Below are 21,332 nucleotides of genomic sequence, written 5' to 3' on the forward strand. Positions count from 1 at the left end.
ACAGTGAGCACACAGCCCAAAGGCCCATCCAGGGTCGATGGGGACACTGTGGCCACATACGACAGCGGGGCTGTGACTCTGAAATAGTCCCCGCTCCGTGGCTCCACTGAGGTGAACCCTGGGATAGAAGGAAGGAGTGGGGGTACTTGCAGGAGGGGTTTCAAACCTGTCCACCACTTCTCAGGCACAGCTCGTATCAGAAGGTGGAGTGCAAGTCCTTGCCCTTGAACGCAGTGGGACTTTATCACTAGATTGTGGCAGCAGCGATTCTGACTGGTCTGCCTACCTGTTTCTCCCACAAGGCACCCCTGCTTAGGTCCAGCCAAGAGCCCTGCCTCCACTGGCCTCGTCCACCAGACAGGGAAGAGGGGGAGACCCAGACGAGGCGGCTCCAGAAATGAGGGTAGCACTTGCGGTATGTTTGGCAAAGGCTATTTGGTGACGTGGTACGAGGAGAAGCCAGAGGAGAGGATGCCGAAGGGATAATGGGAAGAAGAAAACGGCTGGTGCTTTGGAGAAGCTAGAAAGAGGAAGAGAGAATTGGACTCATGGTTGGAGGTGTTGGGTCAAAGGTCAGTGCTTTGTCTTCTTCTCAAATGGACCTGCTGTCAGGATACCTGTGTATGTCTATAAAGAGTCTGTCGAGGAGAGGGAGAGAAACTAACCAGAAGATGGGTGGGCCTTCTCCCGAACTTTGCTCTCACTGGGGCAATGCTGACTCATAGCGACCCCCTGTGGGTTTCCTAGACGGTAACTGTTTACGGGAGTAGAAAGCAGTCTGGAGTCCTGGTGGGGTGGTGGTTACACGTGAGATCCGCATGGTCGGCAGTTTGAAACCACCAGCAGCTCCTCAGGAGAAAGACTGGGTGGGCCTTAGGAATAGAGAATTTCTCCCAAGAGGAAGGACTTTGGAGTCTGGCCAAGCTGCAATGACATAAAGAAATTGACACCAAGGCTCATCATCAGAAAACTGCAGGAAACAACTGGTGAGACTTCTCGTTCATGTCAAAGGAAAGCGCTTCGAGATGGAAACGCAGAGCTACATCTTTCAACCATGAAGCGTCTTGGTAGACACGTAGGTCCACAGAAGAGGTGTTTTCGTGGGGCCATGTCAAAGTGAAACAACCACCTAGAGGATGGGTCCGGAGTCCACGAATGGCTATTAGTTGACAGGAGATTGTGCAAAAAACAAAAGCTACCTAGCATAAGCCCTGGAGCGAAGTGAAGATAACAAAGTACCTGGCATTTTTTAGGAAGGCAAAGGAAGCCAGAGAGAAACGGGAACAAAGAACAGATGGAGCAAACAGAACCCAATCCTTCATGCAGAACAGCCAGCCAAGTCAAGAGTGTCACAGTGGTTCCGAGAAGACGGTAAAGCACATGCTGTCTGGGATGGTTACTTGTGGCTCAACCTGGCTGGGCCCTGATTCTCTGACCGCTTTATGATGCAGGGGATCATCCCCCATGGGATGGGGAGTCATCAGAGGCGTGGCCTACCTGCCATACACTTACCCGGATACTCAGGTCAAGCTCTCTGGGATTTTGCTCGTCAACATCACCTGACCTCCAGTTCTCTGAACCTGAGTCTGCTGTGCGTCTCGGCAATCTTTGTTAGCTAACGGCCTGCCTTCTGACTGGCCGGTCTTGGGTTCATCAACCCATTAACCCGTCAGAAGTCTAACCACATGGCCATTCCTTGAGCTCACCCTCTCTCTGTACATCTGCCCCTAAAACCAAGGCCACTGAGTCGATGCTGACTCAATAGTGACCCAATAGGACAGGGCAGAACTGCCTCTCTGGGTTTCTGAGACCATGACTCTTCATGGGAGTAGAACACCCTGTCTTTCTCCCTCTGGGTGGCTGCCAACCTACATATTGCTCCTAGGGTGTCAGCTCATACTAAAAACCAAACTAAACCAAACCAAGCCAGCAACCACACTCATTGCTGCTGAGCTGATTCCAATTCCGAGTGACTATAGAGGACAGAGAACGACCTCTTAAAATAGGTTTCCGAGGCTGCAGATCTTTACAGGTGCAGACAGCCGCATCTTTCCCCTGCAGAGCAGCTGGTGGGCTCCAATTGCTGTTCTAGCAGGGCCTCCAGAGCTCATCCAGTGCATACACGCAGGGGGTCATTCCAAATAAAATGCATTTAAAGAGATCACTGCAGTGCCTAGCTGCTAGTAAGTTCTCGCAGACATCGAATTGTTTCCTGGGGGGGTCTTCAAAAAAGGGGTCCAATAAGAAAGTGGGGATCTGTGAGACCAGTTAAACCCATGGCAGAAAGGTCAGCTTGGGTTGGAACAACTACTTTTGTGTTTTGGCTTCGCAATGGCTCACCCGGTGAGATTTTTGTAAAGGACATAGGATGATCATGGGGGCTTATTATGAAAAAGTTTTTGAGGAGCAAGAGACCAGGAAAGTTAGGCTGAGCAATCTGCTCCCATCATGATAATGTAGCTGCTCGTTCTCGGAGGGGAACAAGGACTGCTTTCGGACCATCTCATTGGGAAACCGTCCCCTCTCCACCCGCTGCCCTTGATCTTGCCCCTTTAGACTTCTTGTTCCCCAAAGGCAGAGAACATTGAAAAGGAACACAATGTAACTCTGTCAAACCTGTTATCTTGGTGTGGTGTAAGTCAAAGAACACAGAATTCCTTGGGGAAGGGTTAACCAAAAGAATCCCCCAGAACTCGAGGCCACGGAGTCCATGTGGACGCATAGCAACCAAGACTGTGTAACTCTTTTTGGAAGTAAAAAGCCTTGTCTTTCTCCGTTGGAGTGCTGGTGGTTCTGAACTGCTGACATCAAGTAACCACAGCGCCCCCAGGAGTTAGAGATGAAAATATTGCCTTCACCAAACCTCGGCGGAGATGATGTGGAGAAACAATAGCTTCACGTTTGGTTCTTTTTGCATAATGTTGTAATCAAGTTTGCTTACTCCCCCTCATCAGTGTGATATGGGGACATGGAATTGAAAAATAGACTTAGTCTCTCGTTAGACAAGTTTTGCCTCTCTAGCCCTGGTGGCGTAGTGGTCCTACAAGGTCAGCAGTTTGAAACCACCAGCTCCTGTTAAATTGCAGTTTCAGAAACCCACAGGAGCAGTTCTACTCTGTCCTCTAGGGTGACTGTGACTCGGATGGCTGTGGGTTTATTTTTGTTTTTGTGGTTTTTTTTGAGAGAACCCAGCCTAAGATACTGTCTGTGATACATGCACTTTCAATACAGACACACACGAGAGGTGACACGAAAGGAGAAGAGATGGAGCTTCAAAAAGCTGGCGGGGGTTCCATTCGAACGTAGGAGACACAACTAAGTGTTGGCGGGATATTGCCACGATAAGGAGGGGAAAAGGGCTAACTACGAAAAACCACCACAATCCCCACTCCTCGGCGCGTCGGGACTTAAGGCCGGACCTTTAAGAGACAAGAAGCAAACTCCGACTGCTCACACAGGGACAGCCTCTGACCACACGGGAGTGGAACTGGAAAGCCATCACATAAGGGCCACTTGCAAAATCTTCACATATTTAGAACTGAAACGATTCCCTTCTCAGTCAGTCACTGATGGAAGGGTGAGGAGGCACCCAGACCATCTGTGAGAACACAGGACACCCCGGAATTCGGGGGAGGCCGCTAAAGCATTCCTGGGGGCAGAAAAGGCCCAAACATCCAAGACCTGCACTTCTACCTAGGAAGCTGGACAATGAGAAGCAAATTGAACTCCAAGTAAATCAAAGGCAGGAAACCAATGAAACAGATGACAACAAACAAACAATAAACATCAGGGCAATCAGAAATTGTCGATGAGATGGAGAAACTCATATTTAGCTGAGAAAAAAACGGAGACAAAAATGCCAAGGAATCAGGAATGAAAGACGGAACGTCACCACAGATAAGAAGGGAATCCTGGTACTTTCAGAGTCCCTGAAAGACTGCGACGCAAGCTGACACAGAGTAAACAAAAACTGTAAATGGCTCGATATCAAATGACATAAATGGCATTCAGAGTTAAAGCCCGATCCACAAATAAAACTCCACTGGTGAATTCGATTAAACATCTCTCGCGACCACCACGCATCAAGGAGAAGGGAACACTTTCCAACGTGTTTTATGAAGCTAGCATTTACCCCAATAGGAAAAACACCCCAAAACTGACAGAGCCGTATTCTCTAAGATCACAGTTTTCATATAAGAAATACACCATAGTAACAGAATGAAGATGAAAAATCTGACTTCCACAGATACAGAAATAGCACCTGAAGAAATTTAATACCCCTAAAAGTTCAAACTTCTTCCACCTCCCCAAATACATCTATGAACATCCTGCAGCAAACACTGTAAGCGCAAGCACTTTCCCCTTTCCTAGTGCGAGCAATGAATGCTGTGCACACTTTTACTTACAGCGCTTTCCTCGGAGTCTTGTACAAAAAGGAATGAAAAGGAGCCAAAAGGCAGATTGGGAAGGAAATAAAACTGTCTTTATTTGCTGATGAAATGACCATGTACAGAGATAACTCCAGGGCCAACACCCCAAAACTACTAGTGCTAGTAAGTGAATTTAATCAAGGGCACAGGTCAATGAATAAAAATCAATTGTATTTTCATAGACAATGAATGGAGATGCCATTAACAACTGAATCAGGAAACGTACATGTACGACTTCGGGCAAACCCAGACTGGGGCAGACCGTCTAGAATCTTGAGATGAAAAGCCCTGCGAATCACCATGTTTCTGGGGCAACAATTACAGCCCGTGATGCAATGCCCGGGGGTTTTGCTTGGCTGTCAGAAGTATCTAGCTTCCTGGTGCCTGTAGTGTGACTCATGAAACATCCCAAGCCTGTGCTCTGGCCGGGCAGCTTTCAAAGACACCTAAGAGGGCACCAGGGCACACGTGTGGGACGGATGCTTATGTCCCAAAATGCTTGCTTCCCCTCCCTCCTTTTGGAGCCTGGCTCCGCACTTCCCTCCTTGCTGGGCACCTCACAGTTTTGGCAACACAGAGTTGGGCCTGTCCGCACGGTGACCAGCGATGCTTCCATCACCATCAGAGGCTGGACGCTTGTTAGCATCCCAAGCACCCACGGGGCTGGTGAAGCCAGGGGGCTGTAGGGGCAGCCGGATGTGGTTCACAGCTGCCTTGGGGTGGAGGGATTCAAAACCGCTGCTGCTTGCAAGTAGGCCGGGGCACAGGACAGCCACACTGTAATTCCCATTACCAGCAGCCGGGGAGGCATTCTGCCGCAGTTCAGGCAAGCCCTACCTCGATTTCAGGGAGCTGGCTCCCCCCTTACCCAGACTCTACCGGTACCCTTTCTCCCTGGGAGCCAGCAATCCAGGCCTGAACTCCCCATGCCCTTCAGACAAGCCCTGAAAGCTGATCAATGGCTTGGTCGATTGGTGAATGCTGACGCCCGTCTCCCTCCGGGGCTGGTGCCCTCACACCTGTGGCCCTTGAGCTGCCACAAGGCCTTGGACTTCTGGGTGTGGGCATCTGCCCAGGCACACGCTCAGCTCTGGAACTCGTCACTCTCTTCGGGTCCCTGCTTGTCCCCAGGGCCTAGGCCTATGGAAAAGAGAGGCAAGGCCCCTGAGGCAGCAGCTCTGCCAACAGCCCTGGGAGGGCAGAGCCCCGAGGGATGCCACGGTCGGGGACAGGGTCTTTCTCTGCTGCCGTGGGGAAAGTGGTGGTACCTGGGAGGGAACTGGCCGAGAGCAGCTGCAGGCTATCCAGCACCCCATCTTCGTAGAGGGCCAACTTCTGCACCATTTTCTGTCGGGCAGGGTTGATGACAATCTGCAGTGGCTTGGATGAAGGAGCGCTCCCTGGCGGCGACCCTGGGACAGAGCATCCCCTTAGCTGAGGTGGCTTGAAGCCCTGGCCCAACCTCCCAACACCCTGCACCCAATGCACACCTCCCTGCTTTTTGGTGGCCGCTGGCTGTCCCCGGCTCAAAGACTCCCGCTGGGTTCTCAGGGGAAAAGGACTAGGACCTGAGGGCTGTCCCCCTTCCCCGGTGAAGCATTACAGGCCTCTCTGGCTGAGCAACTGGCCAGGCCTCTTCCAGGTGGGTACCTTCCAAGGCCGTGGGCCAGGACCCCGGGCTGCTCGCTGAGCTGGACTCCTTCCCGGTAGCCCCCGCCTGAGTGCAGTCAGTCAACTGGAAGAGTGCCGGCTCCCAGGAGGGGGCCAGGGCTGGGGAGGGGCTGGGGCTCAAGTGCCAGGAACACAGGGCGCCAGAGAGGCCGGCCACACTCTCGTCGCTCTCCACAGGCTGGTTGAGACCTGGCCCAAGTGGGTCTGCAGCCTGGGTCAGGCCTCGGGATGGCTCTGCCAGGGGCGGCCTGGGGGCAGCCCTGCTCAGGGCGGCGCCAGTGGTGGACATATAGGAGTTTTCCTGTGGGGAAGGTGGGCCTCGGCCAGTGGCCTCCGGTTCCAGGGCCAGCCTAGTCACCGCCTGCAGCTTCTCCAGCGTCTCGTATACCTGCAAGGCAGAACAGGCTGTCTAGGGGATGCCCAGAGTGCTCAGGCCCTGCCAGACCCCCTTAGGAAGAGGCTCTAATACTGGGCAGTCCACAGGCCCCATGCAGCACCAGCCTGCTCCTGCCCCGTTCACCAGGAGCCCGTATCATGGCAATCCACACTCAGGACTGCAAGAGGTTTCTCTGTATCTGCTAGAAAGTAAACTGCATTGCCCTACTGCCCGCAAGTGGGGTTGCCCACCTCTCTCAACTGTCACCAGAGGGGACAGAAAAGTATAGGTGCAGGGACTGTGTGCTCCCAGCAGGGGGCCCAGTGCAGAGAGCGGTGGGCGAACTTGCCTACTACAGGAAAACGCCAGAAAGGATGGCCGGCTCCCTGTGAGGGCGGGGCTACCTGGGTCATGGGGGGCCGCCTCTTGGCCCTGCGGTGCAGGCAGCAGCTGGCTAATTGGCCTAGGGGTAGGCCAAGTTCAGGTGGGCAGGGCCCGGGCCCGGGGTCCATATGCTTCTTGAAGATACGGGCTGCGATGGGGGCAGCCCAGGCAGCGGTGGCCGGGCCTGCCTGCGCTGTGGTGTGGGTGCCCGTGAGGGGCACCCCGACCTCCTCTGCCTCCTCTGCAACCAGGTCCTTCTGTGGAGCAGACACGCGAACAAGTCCTTAGACCCACATGGGTTCTTAAACCCGTCCCCTTCCCAGAGGGGACATGCCCTATGCCCAGTGGCTCCTGGAAAGCTCAGGCTGGGGCGCAGGGGAATGTGCATGGTCAGGCTGTTAAAGAATTGGTTTTGCACCCTCCCAGGGGAGACCAGCAGGAGGCAGAGGAGTCTGGGGACAGGAGGGCAGTGAGCTGCTCTCTGGGCTCATCAAGGGCCCTAGGTCTGCTTTGCTGGTAGGCACAAGGAGGCCCAGGGAGAGGTAAGCTGTGGTCCCTCTCAGGCTGACAGCTGGTACCTGAACCAGGTTCTCCAGTCTGGGGGCCGAGAGCGGTTCCCCAGAATAGAGATGGGCGGGGCTGGATGCCAAATCAGCCCTGAGGTCCCTGACTACCCCCCCCCTCTCCCAGGTTGGCTCACCAGATACTTAGTCCTAGTGCCCAGTGTCCTCACAGCCCTCTGGCCTGTCAGGGTTTCCAGCACCACCTGGGCGGGTAGAGCCATGGTCACATTCGCAGAAGTGGCAGAAGGCAAAGAGACTAGGAGGGGCCTCTGCTCCTCCTCCCCGCTTCATGTCTTCCAGGTCAGCCCCCAGGCAGCCCAGGGGCAGCAAGCAGCTCACCACTCCGAAGCTGAAGGCGTCGGTCTCCACGGCCAGCTTCCCACTCTTGACGTACTCACTGGGCAGGTAGGCCAGTGTGCCACGCACTGTCTGGGTCCGGGCCACAGTACTACTCTGTCCCGGGCTGGCACTGCTCAGGCGGCTAAAACGGGCCAGGCCGAAGTCCCCCAGCTTGGGCATCAGTCTCTCATCCAGAAGAACATTAGAGCTGGGGAGGGAAGGACGAATCTAGCCATCTATCTGCTGCCAGTGACAGAAGGCTGGGGGGTATGCCCACATGGTCCTACCCCCAGTTCCTTCACCCAGTTCTGGCCTTGGCCTCCGTTTCTACCAGGTTTTGGAATCCTCCTGGGTAGGTCCCGACTGTTCCCTGCCTCACCTCTTGACGTCTCCGTGAACAAGGCTGGGGCTATTCTGGTGCAAAAACTGAATTGCTCGGGCAGTGCCCAGGAGGATGTCCATGCGCTGAGGCCAGGTCAGGGGGGCACAGGCCTGAGGCTGGAGGGTAGAGACACAGGCAGCTTGGAAGGTGGCCGAAGACCCCACCCCTCCCTGCACCTGTGGCCTATTCACACTCTGGGCTATTCCCTCTGCCGAGAAAAAAACAAACAAAAACAAAACACAACCAATCCTGCTGCCAAAAAAAATCAATTCTGACTGGGACAGAGTAGAACTGCCCGCAGGGCACAGAAGCAGATGGCCTCATCTTTCCCCCACAGAGAGCCTTGTGAGGTTGAACCACTGAGCTTTCCGTTAGCAGTCCAACGAAGGCTCAAGTAGAGCTTCTCTGGAAAGAGGGTCAAAGTTACCACTAGCTATTTCTCAAAGGTGCTGGAATTGAGCAAGGCCACTGCTCCCAGGACTCAGCACAAACCAGGTCCCGAGGCTCCCAGAGTTGGCAGCATGCAATGTGCTGGGCTCCCTCCCTAGTGGCATAGGTGAGAGGATTGGGAAGCCCCTCCAGGTGCCAGGAGCTACCCACTGCACTCCTGGATGGCTGTGCTTGTAGGAGGGAGGCTCTGGAGTGGGGAGAGTGGTTGCTTCAAGGGGTGGGGTATCCAGCAACAAGCAAAGAAAGGCCATCAGGAAAGGTCCTTGGGGAGGCCACCCCTGGCCCTCGGTGGGGGACTGACTACCTGGCAGTGGAGATGATCTTCCAGGGAGCCGTTGGGCAGGAAGCCGTATACCAGGCAGTAGAAGCCGCCCTGGGCACAGTAACCTGCGAAGTCCACGATGTTCGGGTGACGAAACCTGCTTGACAAGGCAGGGACTGAGCGGCCAAGCCTGGCCCAGCACACTGGCCCCCAGGTGCTGCCCACGAGGCGGTCTGGCAGCTCACCGGGACAGCTGCTCCACCTCAGTCAAGAAGCTCCTCTTCACGGCGCCCCACTCCAGATCTGCATCCTAAAGGCCAGGCGGGTGGAGGGAGGAGAGCTGTCAGGCTTGGTGGGCCCAGGCTGATAGCCATTCCCACTGCCCCCTCCCCACCAGCGGCCCCAGCACCTCTTTCAGCCTCTTCACAGCGTACACTGTGTGCCTCATCACAGCCCGGTACACGCAGCCAAAGCCGCCCTCGCCAATCTTGAGCTCCTCAGAGAAGTTGCGGGTACCCTGGGTGACCTCCGGGAGGGGCCAGCAGAATGGGGCAGGGTAGGCCCCCTGCGGGAAGACTAGTGGGTCCTCTGGGATCAGCTGTGGGAAGAGACCTCCAAGGAGGTGGGCCGGCTCCCCTGGCTCGGGTTGCCCCTCCTCCGTCACCAGCTCCACCACCCCACCCCAGCAGGCTGCAGCCACGGAACTGTCGCTGTGCTGGTGCACCCAAGGGAGCATTCCTTCCTCCTGGCCTGGCACACCTGCCCTTAGGGTAAAAGCCACCTACCTGGGTGGAGGAAGGGGCTGGAATTGGCACTGCTGGCTGAGGGGAGACAGGGAGTATGGCAGGGCCGAGTTCGGGACCTGAGTGGGTCTGGGCGTCTGCAAAGGCGAGAGGCCACGGTCAAGGCGGTCCTCTTCCAACCCCCCACCAGGCAGCCCTAGCTCATACCTGGGGACGGGAGGGTGGAGGCTGCGCGCTGCGCCGTCCTGAGGCTCATGACCTCGGCCTCCAAGGGGTCAGAGATGCTGCTGGGACCAAGAGCCTGAGTGGTACGGTTGGGGGGTGGGAGAGGGGCGGGAGGGTGCCCTGGCGCGGCAGGAGGAAAGGAAGGGTAAGTATAAGTGGCAGCCAACGGGCCTGCCCCTTCCTCCTGCCCCTGGTCTGCTGACACCCCCCCCCCACCCCCCCTCCCTCACAGGCCATGATGATGTCTCGCGCACGAAGCAGCTGCAGGTGCGTCAGGATGCGCACGAGGTCGGCCACGCGGGCGTTGCGGTTGATCCAGGGCCACAGGACGCTGGCCGTGCGCTGCCCCGAGCGCTCACAGAGCCGCAGCTCCGTCTGGTCTCGCACGATGAGGGCCGCTGTAGGGCGGGGGAGGGGGTGTCAGGTTGGGCGCGACGACCTGGGAACCCTGTAGCCACCCCCACCCCAGCCCGCACCCGCCGCCACCCACCGAACTGGCACCAGTCGGAGGGCTCCAGGGCGTCCATCACCTTGTAGAAGCGGTACATGACCCAGGGCGGTACCTCGTACAAGAAGTGCTGGCCTCCGGGGGCCGCGGGGTCCCCCGGGCCCGGGCCCCCGGCCATGGCCCGCCAAGCGTCACCGCTGCGCGGGCCGGGGCCTCTGGGGGCCGCGGGCCTCGGCCGGCCGGATCGACGTTTACTGACTCACTTCCCCTTTAAGTCGCCTCGTGCGACGCCCGGCTGGGCGGAAGGGGCGGTGCCGGGGCTCGGGCGCCATCTCCGGGGCCGCTGCGGTGCGCACCTCGACCACACGGGGGCGCTCGCGTCTGACCCCAGTCGCTGCCCGAGCTTTGTGAGGCGGCAGGGCCAGCGAGGGAACCAGCCGGTCAGGCCTCCAGGAGGAGGGGACAGAGCCCAGTTTCCGGCCTGGGGAGACAGGCCTCAGCGGAGGCACAGTGCCCAGGAAGGGAGAATGCTTCCAGGTGGCTGCGGCTGGACCCTGGCTTATTTGCTAGGCGGAGGCCAGGTTGTTTGTTTCTGTTCCGGAAAAGCCCCCTGGGGCTCCATTCCCTCCTGCCCGACCAGCTGCAGCAGATGCCAGCCCTCACTGCTGCCTCCTCCCCTCCCCCTCCGGTCTGTGGGCTCCCCTTGGCAGTCACACTCAAATTCTTAGTGCCATGGAGTGGATGGACTCAAAGTAATCCCTATAGGGCAGGGTAGAACCGCCCCTGTAACCCATTTTTCTCCCGTGAGACTGACTGGCTGGTTTTGAACTGCTGACCTTCCAGATTTTAGGTCAATTCGTAACCCTACACCATCAGGGTTCCTGACACTCTCCCCCCACACCCCAGCCCGTTGCCATCAAACGCCTTGCCTGTATCTCTTGCCCATTCTTCTTAAGGCTCCACCCCATTATAGCAGCCACCAGCTTCCTAGCATCAGCCCCAGGTCTCCAAGGCCCAGCCCACTGTCCGCCTTACCTTGCCTGCTGCTCACACCTTCCGGGGGGGGGGGGGGCTGGCTCCCCCAGAGCAGGGCTCTGCCAACAGGCCGGGGGGCTGCATGTGCCACTGGCTTCGCTTGGTACCTTCTCCTTGTCCACCAAGCCAAACCCTTGTTCCCCAAGACAGCTTCAAGAGCAGTAGTAAACCTTTCCTGGACCACTGGACCACCGCCCCCCCTTTAGCAGCCTCATTCCCCAGGCACACCTGGCCACCAATCCACAAGATGGGGGAGATTCCAAGAGCAGGGCTGTCACAGCAGCTGTTTCCTAAGGCCAGGCCACCCTGCAGGGCCCATACTTCATTCCCATGGAACCTCTCTGGCCGCTGGGACCAGTCCTTCCTGAGACACTACCCTAGCATCCGAGATGAGCTGTGCACAGTTCCAGGGGAGCAGGGCCTCAGGCCACTTCTTCATTCAGGCAGGCTCTCAGCTACTGGAACAGCCTGGAGACATTGGGAGGAGGGAGGCGCAGGGCAGTGTGCATGTGTGTGTGCAGCCTTTTGTCTGCAGCTCGTCAGGGTGGAGCCCATATCCACCCAGAAACCAGGGGATGGGGGGCAGGCCTGTACCCCTTGTCTACTTCTGGCAAGTGCCCTGCCCCAGTCAGTCCCTCCCCATGTCCTTGCCAAGTCAAGAGGCCTGGTCACCAAGCAGCAAAGGTCAATGAAGAGGATACAAGTGGCGTGGGGCCCAGGCAGCAGAGCTGGGGGAAGGGCCCACAAGCATGCAGCCCCCAGAAGGAACTACCAGGATGGACGACCGTGCCCTGCCTCTCCCCCTCCCCCCAGCCCTGGGATGCTTCTAAACATGCAAGCTAGCAGGCCTGCCCTCCCCCTTTCAGGGTTCCTCATGGCACTCAGGGCAGGAACACCCTGAGTCAGCAGCCAGCAAGGCCCCAAGTTGAAGTGCCCCTTCCTTTCTGCCAACCAGCCATGGAGGCCATGGCCCTGTGCAGCCTCTGACCAGGAGGGGACTTCTGTCTTGCAATGAAAGCCCAGACCTTGAGTCACTTTCACAGAGAGATTTATCGAGAATGCTAACAGCACAGGAATACAGTACTTCCCAACAAAAGGTGCGAACGCGTCACTTAGAAAGGCATGCTGCGTATTCTTTGCTTCACATGTATTAAAAACCTTACAAAAATAAAATAAAACTGCGTGCTGCCCATCTTTTCAAATAGTAAAAGAACCTTATGAAAAATCACTGGGTTTTACAACAAAAGACACAAACGGACATTTTTATGTAAATTTATAAGGCAAACTCTTTATATAATAAATAGGTTACAGGGATTCCGTGGGGGCGTTTTTAAACGTATACAGGTACATTCAGACAGGTTTACTGAAATGGTACAAATTTCCTTAATAAATTGCCTTTTGTTTTTAAATATATCAGTGCTTTCAGTCATTTGGCTATACACAAAGAACCTTTTTGTTTTTAACACTACAAAAAAGCAATCAATATTTTTGTCTTTAAAACGATCTACTTATTTTCTAAAGTAATTGTCCCAAAACACAAAAACCAAAGGGCGATACCTTTGAGGCTGCTCTGGCTGAGTCTGCCTTGGTGCCCCCACCTGTGTCTCCCACCCCTAGCTGGATTTGGGGCTGGTAGTGCATGTCACAGGGAGTGTGACTGCACCCTATCTGATTCTTCTAGATTCCCCACTCTCCCTGTTCCACCCCCCCACACACACCAGTGACTACCATAGCCAACTTTGCCCTTGGCTTTTAGGGAGGGGAGACTGCCAGACACGCAAGGAGCACATGGGCATCACAGGAATCTGGAAGGAATCTCGACTAGCTTCTCTGACAAAAGCTAGTCAGAGACCTTATCCAAGCCCGTTGCCTGCAGACAGGCTGATGTATACCAGTGACCACAAAGGGGGCAGGCATGTCTGTTTACCATGAGCATGCCTGAGGGGGATGATCAGGTCAAGAGTGGCTTTGGGTGGGGAGTACTCAACTCCAGGTACCTGCCCTCCCTTCCCTCCCCCATCCTCACAGATCAACCGTCCTTAAAAAAATTTAAAAATTAAATGATGTGACATTAATGATCTTAGAAGGGGGTGGGGTGAAGGTGAAGCCTAAAAAATGTACTGGGGTTCGCATGACCACGGCCATGTGCCACTTAGGCAAGGATCCCTCCCTCTCCGACCTGCCCCTTATCACCAGTCCCCTCCCGCCAAAGGCTAATTGTTGGTCAAGGGCTAGGGTCCAGAAGCCTTTGTCTCTGGGACAATTACTTTAAAACAAGGTTACAATACAGACTTCAGTTCAAACACAGAAGAGATTTACTTAGCGCAGTTCCTCTCACCCACCACAACGACACAAACAGAAGCCTCAACACCACAGTTAAGAGTGTCTCATGTTCAGAACACAAAAGGGAAACTCAAACCCAAACCAAACCCAAACAGAACCCCCCAGAAAGACAAGGCAAGGGCAGGGCAGGGCAGGGCAGGGCAGGGCACACAGCCCTGTCCCAGTGGCCGGGTACATGGCCGGCCGAGGACAGGACGGGCTTGGCCCTCGGGTATTAACAGTCCTGGTCATATTTGGTCATCATTCATCAACTACGGACTCTGGTGCTGCTGTCAAGGACTGCAGCAGGAAGTCACTTAAACTGAAGGGGCAGCCTTGGAGGCCAGGGAGTACGTGGTCTTCCAGTCCTGTGACCTGTGACCCATTTGTACCCACAAACACTTGATGGGGTCCTCTCTGGCCCTGGGGCTACAGACTTATGGGGCTAACTTGGGAGCAGGGACACAAGGGACCTGCTCCCCGCCTGCTAATACTGCACCCCAGCTATGAGGACACTGTGTAGCCCCCTATCCACCCCACGGCTGGAGCTGCTCCTCTAGTGACCTCGGGAAGGGGGAACGCAGGGGGAACAGGGGCAGGAGCTTTGGGCCCTGGTGATTCTAACTGCTCTCTGCTTTGGAAGAACAAGTTTATGAATTTGTTTTTTGTTGTTGTATTTTTCCCCCTTTTTGGTGTTTTATTTTTTAAATAAAAAAAGATCAAAAAGAATGGTTACAGCTCAACTCTGTAGCAGATATTGCTCATTGAGGGGCTGGTAGGGTGTGGGCAGACACGGTGGTTCTGGAGTCTTTGCACACTTGCTATGGCGCCTGGTTTTCCCATCTCCCCTCCAGCTCCCGGGGCGCTGGGTCCCACCCCACCACCACCCCACCTTCCCATGGGCTCCGCCCCCCGTCCCCCCCCCCCACAGAGCGGGCTACACTCTGGTGACCCCAGGTCCAGGGCACCTGGGACACATCTCACAAGCACAGGCGCCTGCCCTGGCGACACGAGCAGAAGTGACCAGCAGACAGAGTTGTCGGTTTTTTTGTTTTTTGTTTTTTATTTTCCTGTGACCTATGCTATGGTTATCAGAAATATTGTAATTAAGCAACAGCTATCAGTTTAACAGGTCTTTTGTGTGTGGCGCCACAAGCAAAATGAGTTTATAATTGTGCAATATACAGATATATATAGAAAAAGTCCACTGCTTCTTGTGTCTAATTGGTGCATTAAATAAAAGGGACAGAAGAACTAAAGGCAGAAATAAAAGCAAAACAAAGCCAGCCCTGGACCCGGGGCGTCACTGGACCTGGGGCCAGGGAGCAGACTGGACTGGTAGGGGCTGCTCTCCTTGCACCTGTCCTGCCTCCATCCCTGTCCCTGGCTCCACCTCCAACCCCAACCCCCAAGTGGAGCAAGTGGCTCCAGGTGGTGGGCAGGTACAAGGCAAGGGCCGGCTTCCCAGCACTCTGGACCCTAAGACACTGAGGAGTGAGAGGCTGGGAAGACTGGCCCAGGGGACAGAAGGTGACCAGGAGTCCCCGGGGCCAGGACAAACAGCAGGCAGAGGCCAGTGTCTGGTATGGGCTCCATGGAGAGAAGGAGCAGGAAGGAGGGCGGGGCCAGCAGGTGGCCTGCTGAGTTGTCAAGGACACTCCATGGCCACACCAAGAGCTGGGCTCCTATGCAAACCTCTGTACCCAACTCCCAAGGGCAAGTCAGAGGCCAGCTCCTTGGGGACAGACAGCACAGGTGGCTTTCGGCCCAGATCCAAGTAGTTTTACATCAGCATCTTTGCAGAAGTTTGCTCTTATTCATTCAGAACATCGAAATGTCATTTTCTGCCAACTGTTTTCTAGGTTTTCCTTCTAATTCTTGAGAACTGGTTTCAGTGTTCATGTGTAATTATAGACCCTGGAGGAGGTGTAGCCTAGCGATTTCTAACAATCAGACATTGAACTAAGAGCAGAACACACAGTGGAGCGCACACAGCAAGCGTGGGGAGTGGGCTGATGGGGTGGCTCAGTGCAGACCTTCAGCTCATCTGCAGCCAGTCGGTTTCTGGCAACAACCCTCCTCTCAGGGTTCCTCCAGAGCAATGACAGACAGATGAAGCATTTTGGGGTGCTCCTGTACTTTGTGCCTGGCTGGCACCACTCAAGGCTGGTGATTCCACCGATGACAAGTCCCCTGGCTGGGGGCAGGCTGGGGTAGATTGGGGTCAGGGAATCACCACCTGGACTGAGGACAGAGGTGACTGTGCCTGTGAAAGCTGTCTTCTTCACAAAGCCACAGAGGGGCTCCCGAGCCCCCCAGTGCTCAAAGGATGTTTCCATCTGACCACCAGGCAAGGTAGCCACAGGGTCACAAGCAGCTGACACAGGCAACCACCTCCTGCGGCCTCCTTTCACTTGGGGCAGAAGAGGAAACGTGGGATGGAGCATAAAGGGCACAAGGACTACTTGGCCCTGGCCGCAAGCTCGAGAGAGAATGCAGCTGGGTGTGTGGGGAGCACTGCCTCAAAACTACTCCATCCCAGTTTTGCCGGACACCACATACACATGGCAGGTGTCCTCTGGAGCAAGGCCATGGCGATGCTTGCAAGAATCATTTATCCCTTCCTGAGAGGAGTGGGAAGGTCCCACAGCGAGCACAGGCAGCTGAGCTGGGAATGGGGTGGGGTAGGGGTGTTGCTTTGTAGAGCATTAGGAAAAGGGGTACAAACAGGCCAAGGAGGCCAGCTAGGACTACAAACCGAACGGGCAGACTTCCTGCTTCTAACCACTCAGGAAGAGACAAACACTGCTTTATCTTAAGCTACAGGTTGGAACTGTCACTATGACTCCTGACACTACAACTGGCAAGGACGGCTACGTGCTCTGTGATATCTCACTCCGCTGTGACAAGAACAGAAACACACAAGACAACACACATTTGAAAGGTCACTGCAGCAGCTCACAGGTGACGTGCTTATGGGTGTTTCTGGAAGCATAAGACTGCTGTCTCGTTTTGCTACTTTGATAAGGTACTTCTCAGTTGGACAGATTTAGATAGGAGAGAGATCTCTGTAAACACAGAAAAGGGTATACCAATATGATGAAGATATGCAGCTAGACAAGGACTTCCGGACAGAGCTCTGGGAGACAGGAACCCAAAGAAAAATCGCTGCCCGGCCCCAGCCTGCTGCAAGCCTGGCCCCACACGGTGGCACAAGAGTATGGGCTGGGCTGGGCTGGGCTGGGACGGGGCGCGCTCGGTCCCAGCTAGGGTACACGGGGAGGAGCTAGGCAGAGTCGGCCAAAAGCCGCGGCTGGGCTGGTGGCAAACACGTCTGCCTTCCTTCTGCGGAGTGGAAGTGTTCGAGGCTCGCTATTCAGGGCTGGACGAGCGTCGGGTTCTCTCTTACCGAGAAGGCAGGAAGGAAGGGCTACCTGGGAGAAGGAGCAGCATGGGCTGCTCTCTGGTTCTCGGTGGAGAGGCCCTGCGGGGCTAGGGCTCGAGAGCACAGCCAAGCCGAGTGGGGCTGGGGCTGGGGCTGCAGCAAGAAGCAAAGGGGCAGGTGGGCTGGGAGGCATCTATGGGGCTGACAAGCGTTAGCTCAGGGGCCAGAAAGGAGGAGACAGGAGGAGGGAGGGGAAGGGAGAAATTAAAAAGGTCAAAGGAAGGGAGGAAGAAGAAAACACAATCAGAAAGTCCTTACAAAATGGCAGCAAACACTTAGAGTTTCGAAGCTTCGTGGGAACCCCATGTGCCAGTCCCACTTTAAAACAAGCGCCACTACATCCGGACACAGGGAATCTCAACACCGTTGCTTCAGGTGGCACCCTCTTCAAGATAGTGCAAGTCATTCTAGCTGTCCCTAAAGGAGTAGAACTCGGGAAATAACCAGAAGTGATGTCCTGCCCCACATAGTCCACCATGTGGAAGATGGCCTGGGCCCAGGAAGCTGACCTGCTCACTGCCCTGGGCCTGGTTACCACTCTGGGCTTGGCCTCAGCTGGCTGCCTCCCTGGCTTCTCTCTCTAGTGCCACCCTCTGGAAAGTGTCTCCTGAGAGTGCACAGTGCTATGTAGGCCTGGCTCAGGCCAGGCACAAGACAGCTCCTGCCAGGCCATGCTAGGACTGGAGAGGGCAGGGGCTAGGCTCCTGTTCTGGGAAGTGATACATCACAGGTGATTTTAGAGGGGAAACTGTTAGGGGTTGGGGAAGTGTGGGCAGGGTGGGTGGCTGGGCACCAATGGCACGGAAAACTATGTGTGTGTGTGTGTTGTATGTGTGTGTGTGTGTGTGTTTCTAAACTGCTCTCTGCTCCCAACGCCCACCAGTAGGGTGCCACTCTTGGCCCAGACGGGGTACAAAGGGGTGGGGGGGGGCAGGTGCAGGCGCAGCTTGTCTGGTCAGTAGTATCTGCAGCAAGCCTCGCGAAAGGAGCCAAGTTTAGAAAAGTGCAAAGCGACTTCTGGCCCTGGTTAGGTCTTCAACCTGACTGTGCTTGTCGGTAAGAAAAACACCCCAATGCTCCAACTACTCCCACCCCGAAGCCACGAAACTCTAAGTTTACTGAAAGAACCCCCCCCCCCTTTTTTTTTTTCAGTGAATCGGGAAGCTTTGTCAGAGCCCTACCCGGAAGGAGAAGAGACACCAGCTGCCTTTGCTTGGCTTGGTTTGCTCTGTCACCCGCGGCGCAGACAGTCAGCTGACTCTCTCTGTCACGGGCGTCCGGCTGTCCACGGGCTCCTCTCTGCTCGGCCTCGGCAGGGAGGACGAAACAATGTCTTTCCGCTCGCCCTCCCCTCGGTGTTTGTACTTTTCAGCAGCGGTGGCAGCAGGAGCCACCACAGGCTGAGTCTTAGCTGGTTCCTTGGGGCAGCCGTCACTCTCCAGGGAGCCTCCTCGAGGCACCATCTTCTCCTCGCGGCAGTCCTGAGGCTCTGGGGAACTTTGAGGGTCCTGGGAGCTTTTGGGCTCAGACGGGGGCAGGGATGGCAGCAGTGGCGCGGGGGCCTTGGGGGTCTCCGAGTGGTGGTGGTGGTGGTGGTGCTCCTTCTTGGGGGGCGAGGAGGTGCTGCTGCTGCGGCCCTTAGGGCTGCTTTCCTTGCTTTTCCGCCCGGGGCTTTTGCAGGGCTTCAGTCCTTTCCCGCTCTTCTCGCCCACGGGCGACACGAGCAGGGGCTTCACCACTTCCTTGACCTCGATGCTGACCGTCTCCCGGGTCTTGCGCTTCTTGATGGGGAGCACGGTCTCTTGTACGGAGTGGATGGAAGACTCCTTCACTGCCTTCTTCTTGGCTTCAGCTGCAGCGGCTGCCACTGCGCTGCCAGGTTTCCGGCCCCGCTTCTTGGGAATGGCCTGGGGGTCGGCCTCAGCTTTCCGCTTCCTGCCTGGACGCTTGATGACCATGACCTGGGTGGAGGTGGTGGCCCCGCCACCCTCCGCCTTGCCGCCCCCTGTGGCTTGGAAAGGCATCTTGACCAGGAGCTTGCCTGGGCTCTTCTCCATGACCCTCTTCACCTGCACACCCTCGGCCACTGTTGCCTTGGGTCTTGTACCGCCACTCCCTTTGGGGCGTCCCCGGCCTCGGCCAGTCCCTGGGGCTTTGGGAGATTTGGGCTTCTTAGGTGGTTTCTGCTCTCGCCGGGAAGGACTCCCTCTCCCTGTGACCGTGAAGTCAAAATCATTGGGGTCCAGGGAGGTGTCGCCTACCTTTTCGAAGTAGGCAATCAGCTCCACTTTAGAGCGGAAGGCTTTGCCCTGGGGGCTGGGGAAACGGAGAGACACAGAGAGCAGTTAGTGGGTTAACAGCTTGCCCTGGCCACGTTGGCTCAGTCCACAGGAGCCCTGGTGTGCTTGTCGCACCCACCTGCTCCCCCCACCCCCACCCACAGGCTCCAGTGGGCACCTAACATGCTGCTAGAATAGTCCCCCAGCTGAGCTCGGGCAACCTGGCATCTGTTTCCTCAGCTGTCAATAGGAACATGCCCTCTGACTCTTTGTCTTCGAGGCTGATGGACAGTGTCCCATGGTAGTAAGACTACAACAACATCCCAGCAAATCAAAGATTAGCTTCCTGCAACCTCTGCTGGGAACTGGGCAGCACTCTGGGCAGGCACGAGGTCGGGAAAGCACTCCAGTGTTTTTAGCGAATGGGACAATTTGCAAAGTGGGAATTGTGAGGTCAGGGCTGAGTGTAAGCAAATGACACTGCATGAAAATCCCTAACCTTTTCTGGATCACCTCAAGGTGCCTAACTGAAACGGCATTGAACCCCTGCTCCTCTGAGACTCATAGTTTACAAGTTACTATGTGTCATTTGAGCATGCCTAACTGGAAACCCATGGCTGGACAACTAGGAAGGGGACAGCTGAAAAGACCAGGCAGTGCTGAGGGCATTCCTTGGCCCGGATGGCTCCTCAGAGCATCAGACTAGACTGGGTGCCCTGGCACCTGCTGCTCCCAAGAAAGAAGACAGGCAGCGTTCTCCAGGGGGACTGGGGTGGGCCCCACCTGAAGCAGACGCTGATGCCCTTGAGAGTGCTCAGGGCCTAACATGCCAAGCACTATTCTGTTCCCTGGGGCCTCGTCTGGGTCCTTGGGAGCTGCTACTTGCTCTCTCACGTTTCAGGTGAGAACACGAGGCCCAAAAGAAGCACCTGCCTGCGTCACTCTGTCCTGGCCTCCAACAATACTTGGTGGCTGGTCCAGTCCCACCCCAACCCACCCCATCAGTGGCGCTCACTTACTTGATCAAATACACATCATACTTCCCAGCCGAGCGGCCAGATTTCCTTTGCTTCAACTTCCGTGTCCAACCTTCAGGCAAGGTGGGGTCATCATACATGGGTCCCCGGTCACGAATGATGGAGCGTCGCTGTTTCGGGGAGGCAGAGGCCTCTGGGACAGCCGGGGCTGAGCCCGCCCCCTCGGAGGTCTCAGCCTTGCCCGCCTCGGCGGGCTCAGCAGAGTGGTGGGCAGACGGCTGGAGAGACTCATGTTTGCCCTCTTTGTCTTCCTTCTTATCCTTCTTCAACTTCTTCAGCTTCAACGGCTTGTCCTTGATGCCCTGGAGGTCTTGGTCTTCCGACTTTTCCTCCCTGAAGTGTTAAATGACCATGTAAGTACCCACGAGGTAGAACCCACCCTCCGAACGCCATCAAACCCCAGACCTCATACCCCAACAGCACCCTGCGCCTCAGCGCCTGAGAATCAAGGGGGGACACCTGTGCAAGAAGGAACCCCAGGGACAGAGAGGAGCCCCCCCCCCCAAGGCAAGGCACCACTCAGATGTGGACAAGAGATGCATCTGCCTTGCCAACTCTGGGACCCTGGGGCCAGGTCACCAAGTGGCCACCTGCAGGCTGAGGTGGGCAAGAGTACAGGCCATGCCGAGAGTGGCCATCAGCCGGTCCCACCATGAACCATCCCTTCTTCTAGGAATGAGCTACTAGCTACTGCAAAGGGCAAGACCATTCTTGTCTTGTGTCCTCAGCCGAGCATTCTTCTGTCTCCTGGGACCAGCATGCCCTGGCTACACAGCTGGAAAACAGGCCTCCATTAGTGTCTGTCCAAGTGGCTTGCATTTCTGAGTCTCAGCTTTATGCCAAGAAATGACAAAGTGCCTGGGAAGCTGGGCACGGCCAGCCACACACCACAACAGTGGCCTGTGGAGCCCAGAACCTTCCATATCCCGGAGCTCTGAGAA

At 55.9% G+C, this 21,332-nt stretch overlaps 2 protein-coding genes across 3 annotated transcripts in view; both read right to left on the reverse strand.

Moving 5' to 3' along the window:
- Positions 1-4,461: 4,461 nt before the first annotated feature.
- Positions 4,462-10,556, reverse strand: IRAK1 (interleukin 1 receptor associated kinase 1). 2 transcript variants are annotated; one of them, XM_075538824.1, is made up of 14 exons: positions 10,316-10,556; positions 10,056-10,223; positions 9,808-9,945; positions 9,643-9,737; positions 9,267-9,455; positions 9,103-9,167; positions 8,900-9,014; positions 8,143-8,261; positions 7,764-7,971; positions 7,562-7,627; positions 6,882-7,118; positions 6,081-6,489; positions 5,699-5,842; positions 4,462-5,570 (listed from the first exon to the last, which is right to left on the reverse strand). In XM_075538824.1, exons 1-14 carry the CDS (start codon positions 10,449-10,451, stop codon positions 5,515-5,517), a joined length of 2,145 nt encoding a protein of 714 aa, XP_075394939.1. In that variant the 5' UTR covers positions 10,452-10,556; the 3' UTR covers positions 4,462-5,514. The 2 variants fall into 2 exon arrangements, with proteins under 2 accessions (XP_075394939.1, XP_075394940.1); XM_075538825.1 differs by having other exon boundaries at positions 10,356-10,493.
- A 1,783-nt stretch (positions 10,557-12,339) lies between these two features.
- Positions 12,340-21,332, reverse strand: part of MECP2 (methyl-CpG binding protein 2) — a 46,492-nt gene continuing 37,499 nt past the window's right edge. The window contains exons 2-3 of the mRNA XM_075539486.1: positions 20,374-20,724; positions 12,340-19,391 (exon numbers count right to left, since the gene is read on the reverse strand). Coding sequence (XP_075395601.1) covers positions 18,326-19,391; positions 20,374-20,724 — 1,417 coding nt within the window. The 3' untranslated portion in view covers positions 12,340-18,325. The remainder of the gene's footprint in view (positions 19,392-20,373; positions 20,725-21,332) is intronic.

Source organism: Tenrec ecaudatus, chromosome X, assembly GCF_050624435.1.
Source record: "Tenrec ecaudatus isolate mTenEca1 chromosome X, mTenEca1.hap1, whole genome shotgun sequence".
NCBI lineage: Eukaryota > Metazoa > Chordata > Mammalia > Afrosoricida > Tenrecidae > Tenrec > Tenrec ecaudatus.